We start from the raw sequence: 17,500 nt of genomic DNA on the forward strand, positions 1-17,500 counted from the left end.
CATGGCTAGCCCGATGCCGAAGCACCACTACTGAAAAAGTTGTTGGTAGCATCGGCTAACTAGCGCCAGATTTTGGAGTGCAGGGGACAAGTCGAGATGGGCTATGAGACATACGTTCACACTCGGTATCATGTTTCAATACACTTTAGGTCAATATCACACCGGAATTCTCCTTTAATGTTGGTGTAATGATATTTAGGGTTATTTTTTCATGTCAAGATCTCTGCTAGATTGGCTTAAACATCTGTGGCAGTGATCAGCTTCTTGTGATGTCTCAAAGACTAAATAAAGATGTTAATTTATTGATGAAAGAACATTATCAAGCTTTTGTATAACTTATTCCACATTGATGAACTAATAATAATTGGAAAAACTGTTTTAATGTCTAAGTCAATGTTGAAAGGTAATTGTGTGCATTGTATCTATGCACCCCAAAAAAGTGAGTCAAATCAAGCTTGTTCGCTTTCTCCATTGAGAAGCTTCTGCAACCAAACCAGTGGTGGTGATGGACAATACCTGCCATGTCGATGCCTCTGTAAGTCCTATGAGGTTACGTTTACATGTGGCCAGCTATTTTTATATACGGAAATTTCACCTTCTCCTTTTTCAAAAATAACATTGTGCACACCTGTCAGTTTTCAGAAAAGTTTTGTGTACACTAACCCATGTATATATGCTGTCGAGCATGCCAAACCTGTAGGTGGCAGTGTAACAAGAAAATGGCAACAACAGCAACAAATCACTTCCTCTTTCTCTTTTGAACATAGGTCGCATTTTGGCACAAGTGCAAGTTTTGGCGCATACTGTGACCTCGGCTGCCTAAAACTCAGTTTTTCTCAGTTTACATGCAAACATGCAAACATGCAAACATGCAAACAAAGTTTTCCAAAATCTCCACTCTGGCCGGAGTTTTTAGAAAGAATCGTTTTCAGAGGCGAATTATCCGTTTGATTGTAAACGAAGGGCACAAATGATGGGAAATGTCTCCGTTTTTCAAAATAACCATGTACGTGCAAACGGGGTCTGAGAAAAGTGTGTGAGAAATGTGTAGTCATACATGTGTAGTTGGTCATACACCCATTATTAGCTGATTGCTTGGGCCACTGCACAAAATTAAATTCTGAAATTTAGATGGAACACAGAACATTTTCCTTCTGTTCCTGTAATTGTTTGTATATAAACACTATAGTGTTATAGTCTCTACAAATATTTGTATATAAACACGATAGTGTTATAGTCTCTACAAATATTTGTATATAAACACTTATAGACTCTACAAATACTTGCAGGAACAGGAGGCAATGTTCTGTGCAGATGTGTGTCATTGACATAAATTACACAACTAGATGTTCCGCATAGCAGAACAAAATATGACCGCTGCTCAGTCTGTGTGTGTTTGTTTGTGTGCGTGTCTGTGTGTGTGTGTGCATGTGTGTGTGCCTGTGCGTGTGTGTGTGTATGTGTGCGTGTTTATGTGTGTGTGTGAGACAGTATCATCCTCTACCAGGAATCCTTTGCTCAACACCATCTACAGGCCGATGGGTGTACAGTCACTAAATGTACACATACATTTATTGTATAGCCCTTCATGAATGAATACAATCGTTTACAAATTCATGAAACTTGGCATACCCCCAGAGGATGTCAAGTTAATCATACACATGACATTTGGTGCAGTTCAGAACATCTCATGTTCTGAAGATAAGGGCGATTAAAGCAGTATAATATTGCATTTTTAATTTTTACCGGTGGGGTGCAAATCACACATGACTGGTTATGGACTAAGTTGATGCAGGCCCTTGAGACCAACATACCATAAACATTTTGTCATCCTCGGTGCCAGGGTTCAGGTAGGTTCAGGTAATTTTGGGGGTTTCAGCCCCCTGGGGACCAAACACAATTTTTCCATAAAAGTTTAGTGGGGCTACATGCCCACCAAGTTTCATGTGCCCTGGTGTTTTGGTGTCCTGGGTATCGTTGACCAAAATTTCAGGAAGATGACTTTGACTTTGATAATCCCTATATGACCGCTACGTTAGCTACGCTAGCGGCGGTCATAATAATATGTCAGCTAGTATGTGTAGCCTTTAATATTGTTTAATTATATTTTGTATATTTGTATTTTAAGATTAAAACCCAGGGAAGATTGATATATGATTACTTTAAGAATATGGGTAACACTTTACTTGACGGGTACCATTAATTTAATCTCTCCAGCCTTTGTAAATATTTCATGAATATCTTATGAAGTCTACATTGAATGTCACTTTACTATACAAGTTGTGAAGTATTTGTAATCACTGAGTTTAACACTGGGAGGTGAACTCATATGTCTATGGGTGAACTAGCCTACATTCAGCTGACCCATATTTGTGTAACCTGGAACGGTTGGACATGATTTGCTTGACCATGTTCTGTCGTTTTGGCACTGGAGTAGCCCATTGACTCAAATGTGACGTGATCAGGTAAGAGGTTTAGAACGAAAACGGCAATGCTGTTTTGCGATTGTTGGACTTTTATTTTGACAAGTTGTCGTTGTTCTGTCTTCCACATTCATGAAAGATTTGGTATGAATGTTGATCATGTTTCATGAAACAGTCATGAATGCTTTATGTGCAGTTTATGACAGCTGCTATGAATGTGTTATGAACTCACCCGTCAAGTAACGTGTTACCAGAATATGGGAACAGGGGCTGTGACATTCTGGGAAATGAAATGTGCTACAGTTGTCACCATGTTTTTGATGGTGAAGTTCTGGCAACAGAACACTTCTTCCAACCCAAGCACTTCTTCCAACACTACAAAAACAGCTATGGCCCGAAACCTACCATCCCCCACACACATTTCAGAAAGGTATACAAACACCACCTCTTTGACAACTACACCCCACTGACTTATTTCCATTACTGGTCTGATTTAACCTGACTCCGCCAGATGGATTTGAAACCTTGAAAGCTCGCGAGATCAGGATGGTCTCACAAGGCTAGGTCTGATTGCCCTCACCATAGACTTTATATGTGCTGCAGAACATGAACCTGCTGTAAACCAGTTATTTTAATGGAGTCCGGCCCATTTTAACTGTAACTACATTTTACTGTAAATTGCCAGTATTTTACCTTAAATAAACTGCCTGTATTTCATTTATTATCTTTAACATTTGTCACCGTATTTCTAACAATGAAGTTCTGGCAACCAGTATTTACCATACATTTTACAGATTTTTTCTTACAGTGGTGCTGTACACTAGCCTGGAAAAATCCAAACTTATTCACAAAGTGAATAAAGTCTGGTGACTCTCGATTGGGAATTGTTTCCAACAACTTGCTTTGCGACACTAACTTTGAAATCATTGGTCCTTACCAATCACATTGATCAGATTCCTAACGTTACTTCCTACTTCGCCTAAACTTTACAAACTGACAATAAACAGCAGGAAACAGTATGTGTCTACCTTTGCTGTAAATACACTTCTGTATTTTTCCACCTTTTGCTTCTGTTTATCACAATAAGTTTTGGTTTCGTCTCCCCCTCTCGTCACTATTTGGCCTGACATTTTTCTTGTCCGACGGAAACGGTTATGAGCTATGGTGTTCCAGACTAGATCTCCCTAGCTTTCCAGGCTAGTATGCAGTACCTGTGACTCTTAAAACTTTATAGAATAAAACCTTAATACACATATTTATGAGTTCATTACTCACTGGACTTTTCTTGATGCTTTAACCACTGGCAGCATCCTCAGCAGACCTTCATCTGATCCAGCATGGAGACCATAGTCCAACAGCTTTAACTCCTCCAGTTCCTGGTCTGACATCAGCAGCACAAAGACCAGTGCTGACAGCTGGGAAAGAGAGGGATTCCCTCTAGCTTTATTTCCCTTTCTCAAGTAGCCCTGGACCTCCTCCACTAGAGAGTGGTCATTCATTTCATTCAGGCAGTGGAACAGGTTGATGCATCTCTCTGGGTTGGTGGTTTCTCTGATCTTCTCATAGATGTATTTGACTGTGTCCTCTGTGTTCAGTGAGCTGCTTCTGATCTGTGGCAGCAGGCCTTGTAAGAGTTTCTGATTAGACTCCAGCGAGAGGCCCAGAAGAAACCTCAGGAAAAGATCCAGGTGTCCATTTTCATTGTTTAAGGCCAGATCCACTGCTATATGGTGTAGGTCATTAAGTCTGTTAGCACTGAACAGTGAATAAAGTTGAGAAGTTTGGTGCTGGTCAGAGATATCGCCCTCTCTCATGCTAAAATGCAAAAACACATATAGAGCTGCTAGAAACTCTTGAACACTCAGATGAACAAAGGAGAACACTTTCCCCTGGTACAGCCCAGCCTCCTCTCTGAAGATCTGAGTGCACACTCCTGAGAACACAAATGCTTCTATCACACCAATGTCACACTCTCTCAGGTCCTCTTCATAGAAGATCAGATTGCCCTTCTCCAGCTGCTGAAAGGCCAGTTTCCCCAGGGACAGAATGAACCTCAGGTTCCAGAGTGCTTCCACATCAGGGGTTCCATACTTCTGACTCCTGTGTTTTGTTTGTATGATCAGGAAGTGTGTGTACATTTGAGTCAAAGACTTTGGAATTTCTCCACTCTCTGCTTCAGCCATGATGCACTCCAGAACAGTGGTCACCATCCAACAGAAGACTGGAATATGGCACATGATGTAGAGGCTCCTGGATGACTTCAGGTGTGTGATGATTCTGCTGGCCAGCTCCTCTTCTGTGATTTTCTTCCTGATATACTCCTCCTTCTGTGGGTCATTGAAACCCCCAACTTCAGTCACCCGGTCAACACATTCAGGAGGAATTTGATTGGCTGCTGCCGGTCGGGAGGTGATCCAAATAAGCGCGGAGGGAAGCAGATTCCCCTGGATCAGGTTTGTGAGGAGGACATCCACAGAGGCAGATTCTGTTACACTGTAGATGCATTCTCTGTGCTGAAAGTCTAGAGGAAGTCTGCTTTCGTCCAGACCATCAAAGATAAAGGCAATGCTGTATCTGGCTGGTTTGGAGAAGGCAAAGTCTTTTGTTTCACTGAAGAAATGATGAATCAGGTCCATAAGGGTGAAATGTTTGTCTTTCATCAGATTCAGCTCCCGAAAAGGAAGAGGAAAGACTAAATTGATATTTTGATTGGCTTTCCCTTCAGCCCAATCGAGAATAAACTTCTGCACAGAGACTGTTTTTCCAATGCCAGCCACTCCCTTTGACAGCACAGTTCTTATGGGTTTGTCTTGTCCAGGTAAGGGCTTGAAGATGTCTGTACATTTTATTGCTGTGTCCTCCTTTGTTACATTTCTCTTGGATGCTATCTCAATCTGTCTGACTTCATGTTCAGCATTGACCTCTAGGCTTCCTCCACCTGACATGTAGAGCTCTGTCTCCAGAAAGGTAGGCTTTCCCTTCATAGGGATGCTTTCAGATACACTCTGAAGCCTCTTTGTTAGCCTATATTTAAGCTCTTGTTGGCATCTAGGGAACATTCCATCTAAATACAGTATAAAGATACAATATGATTTAGTCAGTCGAAAGACATAAGTGTGTAAAGTGAGCACTGTGCAGTAGTAAAACATCACGACAGACAACATATCCTGTCAGTAGTCAGTAGCACACTCATGTCAGAGCATCTGAGGCCGTCAGAAATTCTAGTTACTGGTCATATGACAGGCACTGCACTGTTATACTGTATCTCTAACACTGACTGAATGCCAATCTCTTCCTATGATCAAGGATTCACATGTTTAATATATTATACCTACCAATCATGATTTTTAAGTAAATGGTTTAAGAAACAAATGCTGAAATAAAAATAAATCAGTCAATTAATAAATCACTCACATTTATCCAGCTGCTGAGCAAGAATCTCCTGACTCATGTTCCTCAGGATGTGCACTGCAATCTTCAGAGCTCCATCTCTAGCATCTCTCTGGTCCTCCTCATCCTCCTCATCATCACAAGGGGATTCTGGGTAATCATGACTCAGGAGCTTCTTGAGTCTCATCAGTTCATGCTTCATGAAAGTGACAACTTTGTGTTCAAGCTCCTGTTTTCAGAAATTAAGTCACTCTATCAGTGATGAAACAAGTATGACGATTTGGCCAGCAATTTTCCTTTATCTGCTGATCAATTTGTTTGTATGTCATTACACTTTCTTTCTGGATTAGTTGTTATTGTCTGCTCTGAGATTCATCATCACATTGTCATCATCAAATGTCTATATAATTAAATGTATATTAACCATGTATAGAATAACATTGATTCACATGGTCATTTATTAGTACTCAGTTCATAGCATCAGCCGGTTATCGATTTAACACACACAAACACACTCACACAAACCTCGAATACAGCAGACAACTCATTGTTTGTTGTTGTGCTGAGGAATGGAGGAATTGTTTGTTCTTGTTGGATGCTGAAGAACATACAGTGCAAGGAGGTACTGATTAAGAAAGTCTACAGGTAAATACATGTCTTTAAAGGAGCTATGTGCGGTTTTCTAGGTCAAAACACCAGCTATGTGGAGCCTTGTGCTACGCCCCTGCTCACGCGTAACTTTCAGGTGCTCAAACAAAACATTCTATGTGCGCACATGCATGTTTCACGTGTGCACGTGAAGGTTTCATGTGAGCACATGAATGTTTTGCATTAGCACATGAAACTAAACTTTAGATTTTTTTGCTCATGTCCCCTTAGTGGCTTGGTAAAAATCACTAGACATAGCAACACAATGTGAAGGCATAACCATAGTGACATATGTACAATGCCTATGCTCCGTGCTGTCTAGAAATCCACTGAAGTTAGCATGCAAACCAATTAGCGGAGGGCCGCCTCTCTTGTCATATGATGTTGTTCCAAGAGTGGCCGCTATATTAAATGCTTACAGTGGAGGTGTATTGGGAGAGTGCCCTGTGGCTAGCCTAGAAATCTAGACGCACCCTAGCGGCGGCAAATTAATTTGCTCAGCCTGTACGTCTAGTATCAAACCATAGGTATTTCTATTGGCTGACGCCGTGGACGTCATCCAATCACAGCACTCTATTTTGTTAGAGAGTCTTAAGGTGGGCTTAACAGGATAACGACAGTCCTGCGACGTGAACAACAAGGAAGGTGGCTATGGCAAACGAAGAGCGGTTGTTTGAATCGGCATTGGCGTCAACTTTGGAGGAGTTGGACTTGTGCTTTTCTTTGAAAGTTGAGCAACACAATGCACTTAAGTCATTCCTTTCGAAGAAGGATGTATTTGCCTTTTTGCCGACCGGATACGGATATGGTCATAGCGCTGGCCTATTGCATGCCTAGGCAGTTTGAAAGACAATTCTCTGCCCGCCCCTTGGATTAAGCGAGGTGAATTGTTCGATTCCAGACTATACATTTCAATGATATAGGATGGCCCGCCAGGCTACCCTGTGGCTGCATTCAAGGGAACTCAAAACCAACAAAACTCCACATAGCACCTTTAAAAGTGAACACCAATTCTGAGCTGAGAACTGTTCATGGGAGGTAGGAGACAAGCATTTCAGTGACAGTTCAGATTCAAGAATTCAAGGATTTTTATTCGTCACATACAGAGTTAAACATGTACTGTAGTGAAATGGCATTTGGCTGCTCAACTTTCCTGTGCAGAGGTGTCTACAGTAATTATAAGGATAAAGAAAGAAAGATGTAGAAGGAATTTAATAAAAATAGATTGAGAGAGGGAGGGGGGTTTAAAAAGTGCAGTGTGTGTAAGTGCAGTATCGGAAGTCAATGTAATGTAGTTACATGAGTCGTATGTGTGTTCATTATGCAGATAGCTTGAGGAAAAAAACTTCTCATCAGTCTTTTTGTTTTCGCCATGTGGGGCCAGACGTCTGCCTGACCTCAGTGGTTTAAACAGTCCATTGTCAGGGTGTGAAATGTCCAATAAGTCTTTCCCTCTTGGCTCATGTAAATAGTGACATCGATAACATAAAACATAGGATTATTTGTGATTTAATTTCTTATAAAATATTAGTATTCCACCTGGCAGAACAACTCTATAGTCCAATGATCTGCCTGAAAACACCTGTATGCATTTTAGCACATTGACCCTCACCTGCTCAGTTGTTAGATGGAGGTGTGACATGATCTATTTAATGTCATTATATCCATAAAACAGCAGGTTGGGAATGTAGCAACAATAGAAGAAGCACGGATATACGACTTTCAAATGAATAGGCTATGGATCATTATACAAGCCATGAGTTCCTGTTGATATCTGGTGCACAATGGGAAACAATTAGTAGCAGTCTTGAAAATAGTGACCCTGCAAGATTTACAGTCTTTGCAAATTCCTAATCTGTGAGTATAAAATATGTGACATGTCTTTGTGAGAGGGTGCCAGCTTTAGTCTTTTAAAAGTATTTTCCAAATATTTTCAAAGTCCTCTGGTGTATAGGTAGCATTAGCAACCGAAGGAAATCAGCTTCTCTATTCTGAGCATGCAGTTTCATGCGTGACTTTAATCAGACCAACAGCAAACCAATAATCTCTCCACTGTTTATGTTTACAGTAATGCCACTGTGCAAATCTGGTAGAAGTTCTAATGAGGTTCATCAGCTCACCTAATGGCCCTAGTGTAGGCTAGCTCAATAAACACCTCAGATAAAGCAAGACATTATGGGTAATCATTTAGTGTATTGTGTCCTGTACAGATGTGTCTATAGAAAATACTGTCACAATCATCCCTGTGTTTAAAACACAGTTGCACAGTAACGGAGTATAGGGAGTGTAGGCTGCAGAAAAGGTGTCTGAAGATGGGGGTCTGTCGGTACCTTGTCTCAGGATCTTTCACGTCCATGATCAGACCCTTTGAGTCATCACTCCTCATGGACACACTGCTGGGTACTGGTGAGTCTGGTTTCTCATCCACTGGACTTCAGCAAAGTAAACATTTTTTCAGTGTTTACATTGCATGCTCAAACTGTGTACAGATTGCTTTTTAAATAAGTATACTTTGTACTGGGAGAATGGAGCTAGAATTCAGTAAAACATGGTTTGTGGATGTGGTGGCTGCACATAATGCAAAATTCAGCAACCACAAAATACAATGTAATCTTATGTGGCAATCACAACATGGGAAGGATCCCTACAGAGATTCCAACTGTGTCTGTGTACCTCCCTAACTGTAAAGAAATTCTATAAAATTGTTTTTATAAAACATTAAAGAAGATACTACAAAATGACTGATTCTACTGTTTAAGTGTCACTTTCATTTTTTGTCTGTACAAAGTGAGTTCAATTCAAAGTCAGAATTCTTGAATTATATGTTTCCCTTGGGTGATGCTGAAGAAAACAGTTTTTGAAAAGTAAACAAATTGTATAAAGTTGAGTCTTTCCTTAAATGCTTCAATACACTGTAACTGGAAAAGCCAACCCAGGTGAGTATCAACCCTCTGTCTATGCAATGGTCGTACCTGTGATCAGGAGAGGTGTCTCCCTTTCTGAAGTGCAGAGCGCTTGATAGGTCACTCTTCTCCACAGACTCACAGTGGAGAGCAGGAGAGCTTGGCCTCCCTCGTCCATCAGAGCTTCCGTACTGCTGACTCATGTTGGAGACAGAGCTGCAGTCACTTCCTGTTTGAGATGCAAGACGTTTCCTAATGGTAAGGAATATGGAGTTAGTTGTAGTTCTGTCTAGCTATGTGGCTGAGTCCTCCCAAGGGACTATGATCTCTAGGATGTAAACTGTCTTCAGCAAAGGTGACCAGAGTACCACATTCTGTCCAGAGTGCCATATTCTGTCTATTTTGGACAGTTGCTTATGGAGGCACAGAGTTTGTTGTCCTCCACTTGTTCTTGAGAGATGATACCAGACACTTATTCATTGTGCTGCCAAGTGTATAGCAGCCTTGTGAGAAGAGTTTAATGTACCAGCTTAGCAAGTACCCAGTTGTACCCATTTAACCACTTGTTACACCCCTTGGAAATTGAAAATGTCTAAAATAGGTCCACACCAATTCTCAGTTCTGGTGCCATGCAGGCGAAAGTATTACAGGCATTTCTTTTTTTATAGGACAATATTATATGGGGTTAATTCTTGGTCACTCACACACTCTATGTGGTAGTCATTATGTAGTTATTAAGCTAGCAAGCTGTTGTCAGAATTCACAACCTATTTCTCTAAAAACATATGAAACAGTTGCCGTACCTACTTCAGTCAGTGTGACAGATTCTCACTAATCACGGTTATGGTTTTTATTTTTCTTCTCTGCCTGCCGTAGGCTGCACTTTCATTCTGGTAGGCTTATGGCAGTTGTTAGTGTTTCACGGTGGAGCCTACTAAGCTCTGAGCAAGCTATGGGGACCCCATTGGGGCTTTCTGGACATACCATTGTTGTCCCCTGCACAAAACAGATCTGAAGGGGGTTCTGTACGCAGCAATTGTCGTTGCTGTGTTAGATATAATCAGCTGTCCTGGGAGCCCCCTTTCCAGCTTGCACAGGTCATATTACGGTGCATGTCAGAGTTAGAATGGTTGCTATTTCTGTGGATCATTTGAGCTCTGTCAGGAGGGGAGCAGGAGACTCATGGGCTTAGTGGAGAGCTCATGTGAGTTTGTGAGTGGGTTAGTAAGCTCATTACTTCTGGAGATAAGGGTCTACTATTTTACTGTAGTAACTATTTTAAGGTCTTCTGTGTTTTTAAATACTACAGTATGGCCAATAAACCTTTCTTCCATCTCCTCCATCAGTATGGCCAGAGAATGTCTAATAAGGGGAGAACTGCCACTCTCGGAAAACTTCCGGTTTCTGAACTGGTTGCAGTTCCTCCTGTGGTTCCACATGAGGGCGCTCGTCCACGAGTGCAGAATGCATGGAGGTCTATGGAGCTGTACCCCTCAAAATCCACTTTTCTTGGGTTATACTTTTTTTTTTTTGATTTTTTAATTTTTTTAAAATTTGAATTTTGTATTCGAAAGGGGAGGCAAAGAAAATACACTTGGTTGAGTATTATATTTTTTAAAGTCACTTAATTGTTCTAAAAAGCCTTTCAAACGTGTCAATGACGTCATTCATTAGCACAATGCTAGCGTGTTGTGGGCAACAACGACCCAACCTGTAAGAAATCAAAAGGACATAAGTACTCGTTCATTTAACTTTTGACCTATAACCCATGTTGAAGTTATACAAACTACAATCAAATCTGAGATTTGTCAACGACAATCAGGTGAAAGAGACAAATTTAGCCATCTAGCTCCATTGACTCCCATTCATTCTGCACTCATGGCGATCGCCCCCAGTGGAACTCTGGTGGAACTGCAACCAAAATTCGGTACAATGGGACTTAATACGGAGTGGCCAGGCTCTCCGTAGACGGGCTCTGGTATGGCTAATAAACCTCCCTAAAACTGCATATCCCGTAATTAACTTGTGCGCATGCGCAGTAGTGTTCTCCTTGCGTCATTGATTCCTACAGGCACTGCTGTCAAGCATCCTCTTGGAAGAAAGTTTACGTTCTTGTTGTCTGGTTCGTCCAACAAATGACGACGAAACGGACGTTTTCCTACCACACCCAATGTAAGTTACAATTAATTTGTGCTTTTTATTCGAATGGAGTGTGTGAAGTCTGTTTAAAACGACTCGGCTAATCAAGTAAGCAAGCAAGCTGGCGTTAGCTTCAAACTTGTAGCTTAGCAACATAGCTGCTACTCTTAGATGCTATGTCTAGAGAGGACGTTAAGTTTACATTACATTACATTACATTACATTACATTTGGCTGACGCTTTTTAACCAAAGCGACTAACAACATGGTAAACAGTAAGTTTTAGAACAATTCTCACAATTTTAGGACAGTTTAAAAAAACATTAGAGTACAGTAGAATAAGTGCGTCGGTGAGTGCTGTTTTTAACAGTTACTTGTCAGTTTGAAAACGGCTGGTGAGTGCTAGGATCAGTAAGACTTGTTGTAAGTGTTGCTATGAGAGTAGATGTTCTCTAAAGAGCTGGGTTTAACTCTAGCTAGTTTGATAATATTGGTAATACGCCGAGTAAGTTCATAACTTGATTAAGCGATAACTGAGGATTCAGTAGGTAAGTTATATTACATTAGCTAGACCTCGGGAATGTTTCTAGGTTCGCGGTTGTGTGCAGTGGAGGCGATAGCTAAGCACTTTACACTCAAATTGCCAGCCAGCCGCCTTTCGTAGCGATAGCTGGCCTGACGAGGGAAATGGCAAACAATCACTGGCTGAAACTTAGCCTTCGTTTTGAACTACGTTTGTATGAGTGGTAGGTTGTGGCGTAAAATTACTTGATAGTTTATAGTTCTATTTCTGTTAGGTGCTGCTTCACTCTGCTACTGGAGGATCAGGCTGACTGCAACTACTATGGATGCTATGGATGGCAGGAAAACACAGTACACGTGAAATTCTAGATGAAGAGTGAATAAATGCACTTGCTTAACTGATAACAAGTTGTCAATGGTTATGTATGCAAGCTTGTGTAGCCTAAACAAGACATACCTAGGCCTAGCCAAATTTATCCTGGCTGTAGATAAAGCAGGATATGAATTTCCCAATATTTTGCCAGATTAGGCTAATAGTGGTTTACTGAGGTTTAATATCAATTGAAATACCACTGAAATCACGTTGATCTTTAGTTTGGTTGTAATTTCAACATTGTTTCAATATTGAATTTAGTGGAAATACCTTTGAAATCCCGTTGATCTGTAGTTAGAATTTCAACGTTGCTTTAATATTAATGAAGGTTGCAAAAGTGATGTAGAACACATGTTGCAGTGCGACGTTGATTCAATGATTTTAACGTTGACAAAGTAATGTTGATTTTAACATAGATTCAATGACTAATTGTTAGCTGGGTGCAGAATGAGCAGTCATCAACACCAACTGAAAGCCCTGTTTTGCAGGTAGTCTTGCATTGCATACAATTAGGCTTTCTCTGAACTACATTTTTCAAAGGCCAGCTTTCGTGCTTTTGTCACAACTTCAGAATGGCTTGATGCACATGCTTCAAATTTGGTGTGAACATTTGTATGGATTCAATCATGAAGTCAAAGGTCAAGGTCAAACCCACTTTGAGTGTGATATCTCAAGAATGCCTGACACACAAGGTTTTTTGGTACAAGGGTTTGTATGAACTCAAAGACTAAGTGATTCAATGTTTTTTTTTCAGGAATCTCCCCACCAACATTAACCCAGCAGCTTTCCATCCACTATTGTAATTCCTCTGGCATTACATTTCTAGTTAGTTTTAAACCATTGGTTTAATAATAGGTAGTGGGCTCCATCAACTGTCCAGGGCAAAGTCGGTCTGTCCTGATGGCACTGCCTGCTACTTGATATCTGCAAGCCCTGGCTGCTGCCATCAAAGTGGCGCTCTGGTGTTTTGAATGTATTTATTTTGTTAAGTATAAGCATATATACTCTTTTGATCCTGTGAGGGAAATTTGGTCTCTGCATTTATTTTGGGGCAGCCGTAGCCCACTGGTTAGCACTCCGGACCTGTAACCGGAGAGTTGCCGTTCGAGCCCCGACCAGTGGGAACGGCTGAAGTGCCCTTGAGCAAGGCACTTGTCAATTACTATGTCTGACTAGATGTTTGCATCACTGTATATTACAGCATTATGTTGTAGCAGCAAGTTCCCAGCCTCATTGTCAAGCTTAATCATTACACTGCCATTCATCTAAACTATGCCAAACACACTGCTAATACACCCTGAATACTCCAAACAAACTGCCATTCAACTCAAATACTCCAAACACACTGATAATACACCCTGAATACTCCAAACAAACTGCCATTCAACTCAAATACTCCAAACACACTGCTAACACACCCTGAATACTCCAAACAAACTGCCATTCAACTCAAATACTCCAAACACACTGCTAATACACCCTGAATACTTCATTGCCATTCTTCCCCTCACACATGGCCACTCTCTTCCACAGACTTCCACAGAACTGATGCACTCTTCACTCAGTGGTGCAGATGCAGCCATCTCCATCTTAATGTCAGGAAAATTAAGGAAATAGACACAGGGACCCCATGACTCCAACACACCAACTTGATCAACAAGGAAACACTGGAAATGGTTGAACTTCCTAAATATCTCAGACTCACATCGAACAATAAGCTTAGATTTACGAACACACAAGGGCATTCAAAAGGAACCTTCAAAGACTGTCAGCCATCTGCAAGTTGAAAGGACTTCATGGCATCCCCCCATCTCCTCCTACTGCTCGCAGGGCATTATCCACACCATTAAACACCCAGGAAGCATCAGCCTGTAAACACATTCCTCTATTGTGTTTGTACATGTTGATGATGATACCCACATTGTGGACATATTATTGGTGAGGTGTCGCTGTCTGCCCAGCTATAACAGACTGGTATTTTAACTAGAGGGGATTCCATAGGGCATTTTTAAGTGCTTGATCTAAAGAGGTGGAGTGTGCAGGGCTGTGAAAGTAGTCAGTGATGGCACTCATATGGTAGCACATTTTATTCACATATAACATTAAATTAGAGCAGACATTAATTTATCACTTTTAAATATTGGTTTAATCATAGGTATTGATTATTTATTATAATACAAAATTGCCCCTTTAAAGTGTAGCAGTAGCAGGTGGACCCATATGATGAGTGGGGGCAGCTGGAGGATCATCTGGTCCTGAGTGTCTGGAAACTGGAGCATCTGCAGCAGCTCTGCTCCAGTCACACTGATGGATGATTGATGCTCTACACGTCATACCTGTTGAGGAGATTTGGCAGATTCCATCATGCTTAGTATGAGGTTTCTCCATTAGGATTCCTCAACACTGACTTGACACTGACACTAACTTGGATTGTGATTATATGTGCTGTATTCATTACTACTCTAGTTCAGTCAGTTAATATGTAGGGTCTCTCTGTAGAGCAGAGAGCAGCTCCACTCCAGACTGCTGCAGTCTGTTTCCTCTCAGGTCCAGCTCTCTCAGACTGGAGGGGTTTGATCTGAGAGCTGCAGCTAGAGATGAACAGCTCCTCTCTGTGAGCTCACAGTACCGCAGCCTGAGAGAGACACATAATACAGAGAACAGATTTAAAGAACACTTAACACATAAATAACACAAACTCAACACAAATCCCAACATCTTATTAGGACCTGTTGTGATTTAAACCTTTCTAAAGGTCAAGACGTTGTCACACACACATACATGTACTCACACAAACACACAAACACCCAAACACACACACACACACACACACACTCTCTCACTCACAGGTTGCAGGTTTGCAGATAAGAGGACCGCTTCCTCTCCCCTTGAGAGGGCCATTCTTGCTTTGGGTTTTGGATATGAGCATACAAATGCAACATGCAACACTGCACTCAGACACATTGCAAACACACACCATTCATTACTGATGACTGACTTTGACCCACCTCACACTGGTTGTTTGTTTGTTACTTGGTTAATTTGGTTAATAAATCCATATTTTAGTTAAAGAACCATGTACACTGTGTGTGTGGTGTGTGTGTGTGTGTGAAAGAGAGAAAGAGACTATTCATGTATCTGTGACAAGCACAGGCATGCAAACCTGCACACACACACACACACACTTGCAGACTTACTCCAGTGTCTCCAGTCTACAGTTGGGATGCTCCAGACCAGCAGAAAGCAGCTCCACTCCTGAATTTCCCACATTATTGTCAGTCAGGTTCAGATGTCTCAGACTGGAAGAGTTTGATCTGAGAGTTGAAGATAAAGCTGCACAGCTCTTCTCTGTGAGGGAACAACCCCAAAGCCTGTAGACACACACACATTAACATTAGAGCATTGAGATGATAACCACAGATAACACAGTGTAAGGATAGTAACACACACACACACACACACACACACACACACACACAGTGTACATCTTTTGTTTACAGATCAGACAATGGAACAGATAAATCCCAGACAACTTCAGCACAGTGTGCTTAAGTTTGTGTGTGTGTACACACAAAGACATAAAGACACACACACACACACACACACAAAGACATGAAGTCACACACAAGACACACACACACATTCACACTACACACACAACACAACACAACACACACACACACACACACACATATATACATACAAACATAAAGTCTTGAAAAACTTGAATTTCCCCTTGGGGATCAATAAAGTATCTATCTATCTAAAGTCACACACACACGCACACAGTGTGCATCTTTTGTTTACAGGTCAGAAAATAGAACAGACAAAACCCAGACATCTTCAGCACAGTGTGCTTTACTTTGTGTGTGTGTGTGTGTTGTGTGTGTGTGTGTGTGTGTGTGTGTGTGTGTGTGTGTGTGTAAAAGAGGGGAACAGACAGAGAGAGAGAGACTTTAGTCATGTCTCTGTGTGACAAACACAGGCATGCAGGCCTGCATACACACAAAGACATAAAGACACACACACACACACACAACACACACGCACACACACACACACACACACACAGTGTACATCTTTTGTTTACAGAAAATAGAACAGACAGAACCTAGACATCTTCAGCACAGTGTGCTTTAAGCCTAGTCCACACGTACAAACCGATCTTTTTTCCTCCGTCTTCCCTGGAACCGTATCAAGAATATTTGCGTCCAAACGGATCCATCTCAACACGTTACTTCATATTCCAGGCCTATAGGTGGCACTGTTTCTTTACAGAAATTGACCAAAGCTTGCGCTGTAGGCTATGCAAACAGACAGAATAGGCTACGACGAAATGGCTAGTGCAAGGAAACCATTGTTTGTGTGGACTTATAGTTAACTGTCAACTGTAGTCAACTGTAAAACTAATAAACTGAATTGTTACGGTTTGTGAAGGGTGCAGTCCCGTCCTTTATTTGGCTAACGCAGGTAAAAATAATCTCCTTTACTTTCTTTGTAAGGATCCTTTGTAGGATAGTCCGCAATTCACATTAGTTTTGGTTATCACCGCAAAGTACCCACGTTCTAGGCTATTCCGTCGCCACGTTTATAATATTGCTATAATACCTTTGTTAGTAACAGTCGATACTTTTGCTTGCATCAAATCGCGCATTCACATTTAGTGCGCATCTATTAGGCTTAATGAGTTCTAAGCGTCTTTGTATGCTCATATCTGACGTCACTTCACTATGAATGCATTTATTTATGTTGTAAGACATGTAAAATAAATGAATGACACTGGCACTACGCACAAATTAATGTAAACTTACACCGCACTTCCCTAATAACTTAAGTTCTCTCGCATCACTGACAGTAGGCTAGCTAGAATGCATAAAAAACACCGGGAAAAACAGTGTTCAGTCCACCAAGTCATAGGCTAAGCTATCGGCGCTGTGCAGCATCAGTTGTGATATTTATCCTACGGAGTGTAATCGTAGGTAATGTCATGTATGAAAACTAGAAGTGTTAGGCAACACTATAAGTGTCAAGTCCAGGGCAGCTGAGGTGTGGCGATGACATCATCGATACGCAAGGATGTGCGGTTTCAATATATATTACTAT

At 41.2% G+C, this 17,500-nt stretch overlaps 1 protein-coding gene and 1 long non-coding RNA gene across 8 annotated transcripts in view; both read right to left on the reverse strand.

The window, feature by feature from the left end:
- The window catches only part of LOC121709295 (NACHT, LRR and PYD domains-containing protein 12-like), a 16,731-nt gene extending 6,415 nt beyond the window's left edge, over positions 1 to 10,316 (reverse strand). Inside the window, exons 1-6 of one of the 6 annotated variants that reach the window (XM_042092579.1) lie at positions 10,172 to 10,316; positions 9,434 to 9,616; positions 8,792 to 8,888; positions 6,339 to 6,411; positions 5,838 to 6,042; positions 3,699 to 5,487 (exon numbers count right to left, since the gene is read on the reverse strand). In XM_042092579.1, coding sequence (XP_041948513.1) covers positions 3,699 to 5,487; positions 5,838 to 6,042; positions 6,339 to 6,411; positions 8,792 to 8,888; positions 9,434 to 9,542 — 2,273 coding nt within the window. In that variant the 5' untranslated portion in view covers positions 9,543 to 9,616; positions 10,172 to 10,316. Of the gene's footprint in view, positions 1 to 3,698; positions 5,488 to 5,837; positions 6,043 to 6,338; positions 6,412 to 8,791; positions 8,894 to 9,433; positions 9,659 to 10,167 lie in introns of those variants that run through there. The other 5 variants (XM_042092560.1, XM_042092553.1, XM_042092585.1 and 2 more) reach the window with 5 other exon arrangements.
- Positions 10,317 to 14,496: 4,180 nt separating this feature from the next.
- LOC121709335 overlaps positions 14,497 to 17,500 on the reverse strand; it is a 7,107-nt gene continuing 4,103 nt past the window's right edge. The window contains exons 3-4 of one of the 2 annotated variants that reach the window (XR_006031913.1): positions 14,859 to 15,032; positions 14,497 to 14,733 (exon numbers count right to left, since the gene is read on the reverse strand). This is a non-coding gene — a long non-coding RNA (uncharacterized LOC121709335). Of the gene's footprint in view, positions 15,033 to 17,500 lie in introns of both variants that reach the window. The other variant, XR_006031912.1, reaches the window with a different exon arrangement.

Source organism: Alosa sapidissima, chromosome 1 (assembly GCF_018492685.1).
Source record: "Alosa sapidissima isolate fAloSap1 chromosome 1, fAloSap1.pri, whole genome shotgun sequence".
NCBI lineage: Eukaryota > Metazoa > Chordata > Actinopteri > Clupeiformes > Clupeidae > Alosa > Alosa sapidissima.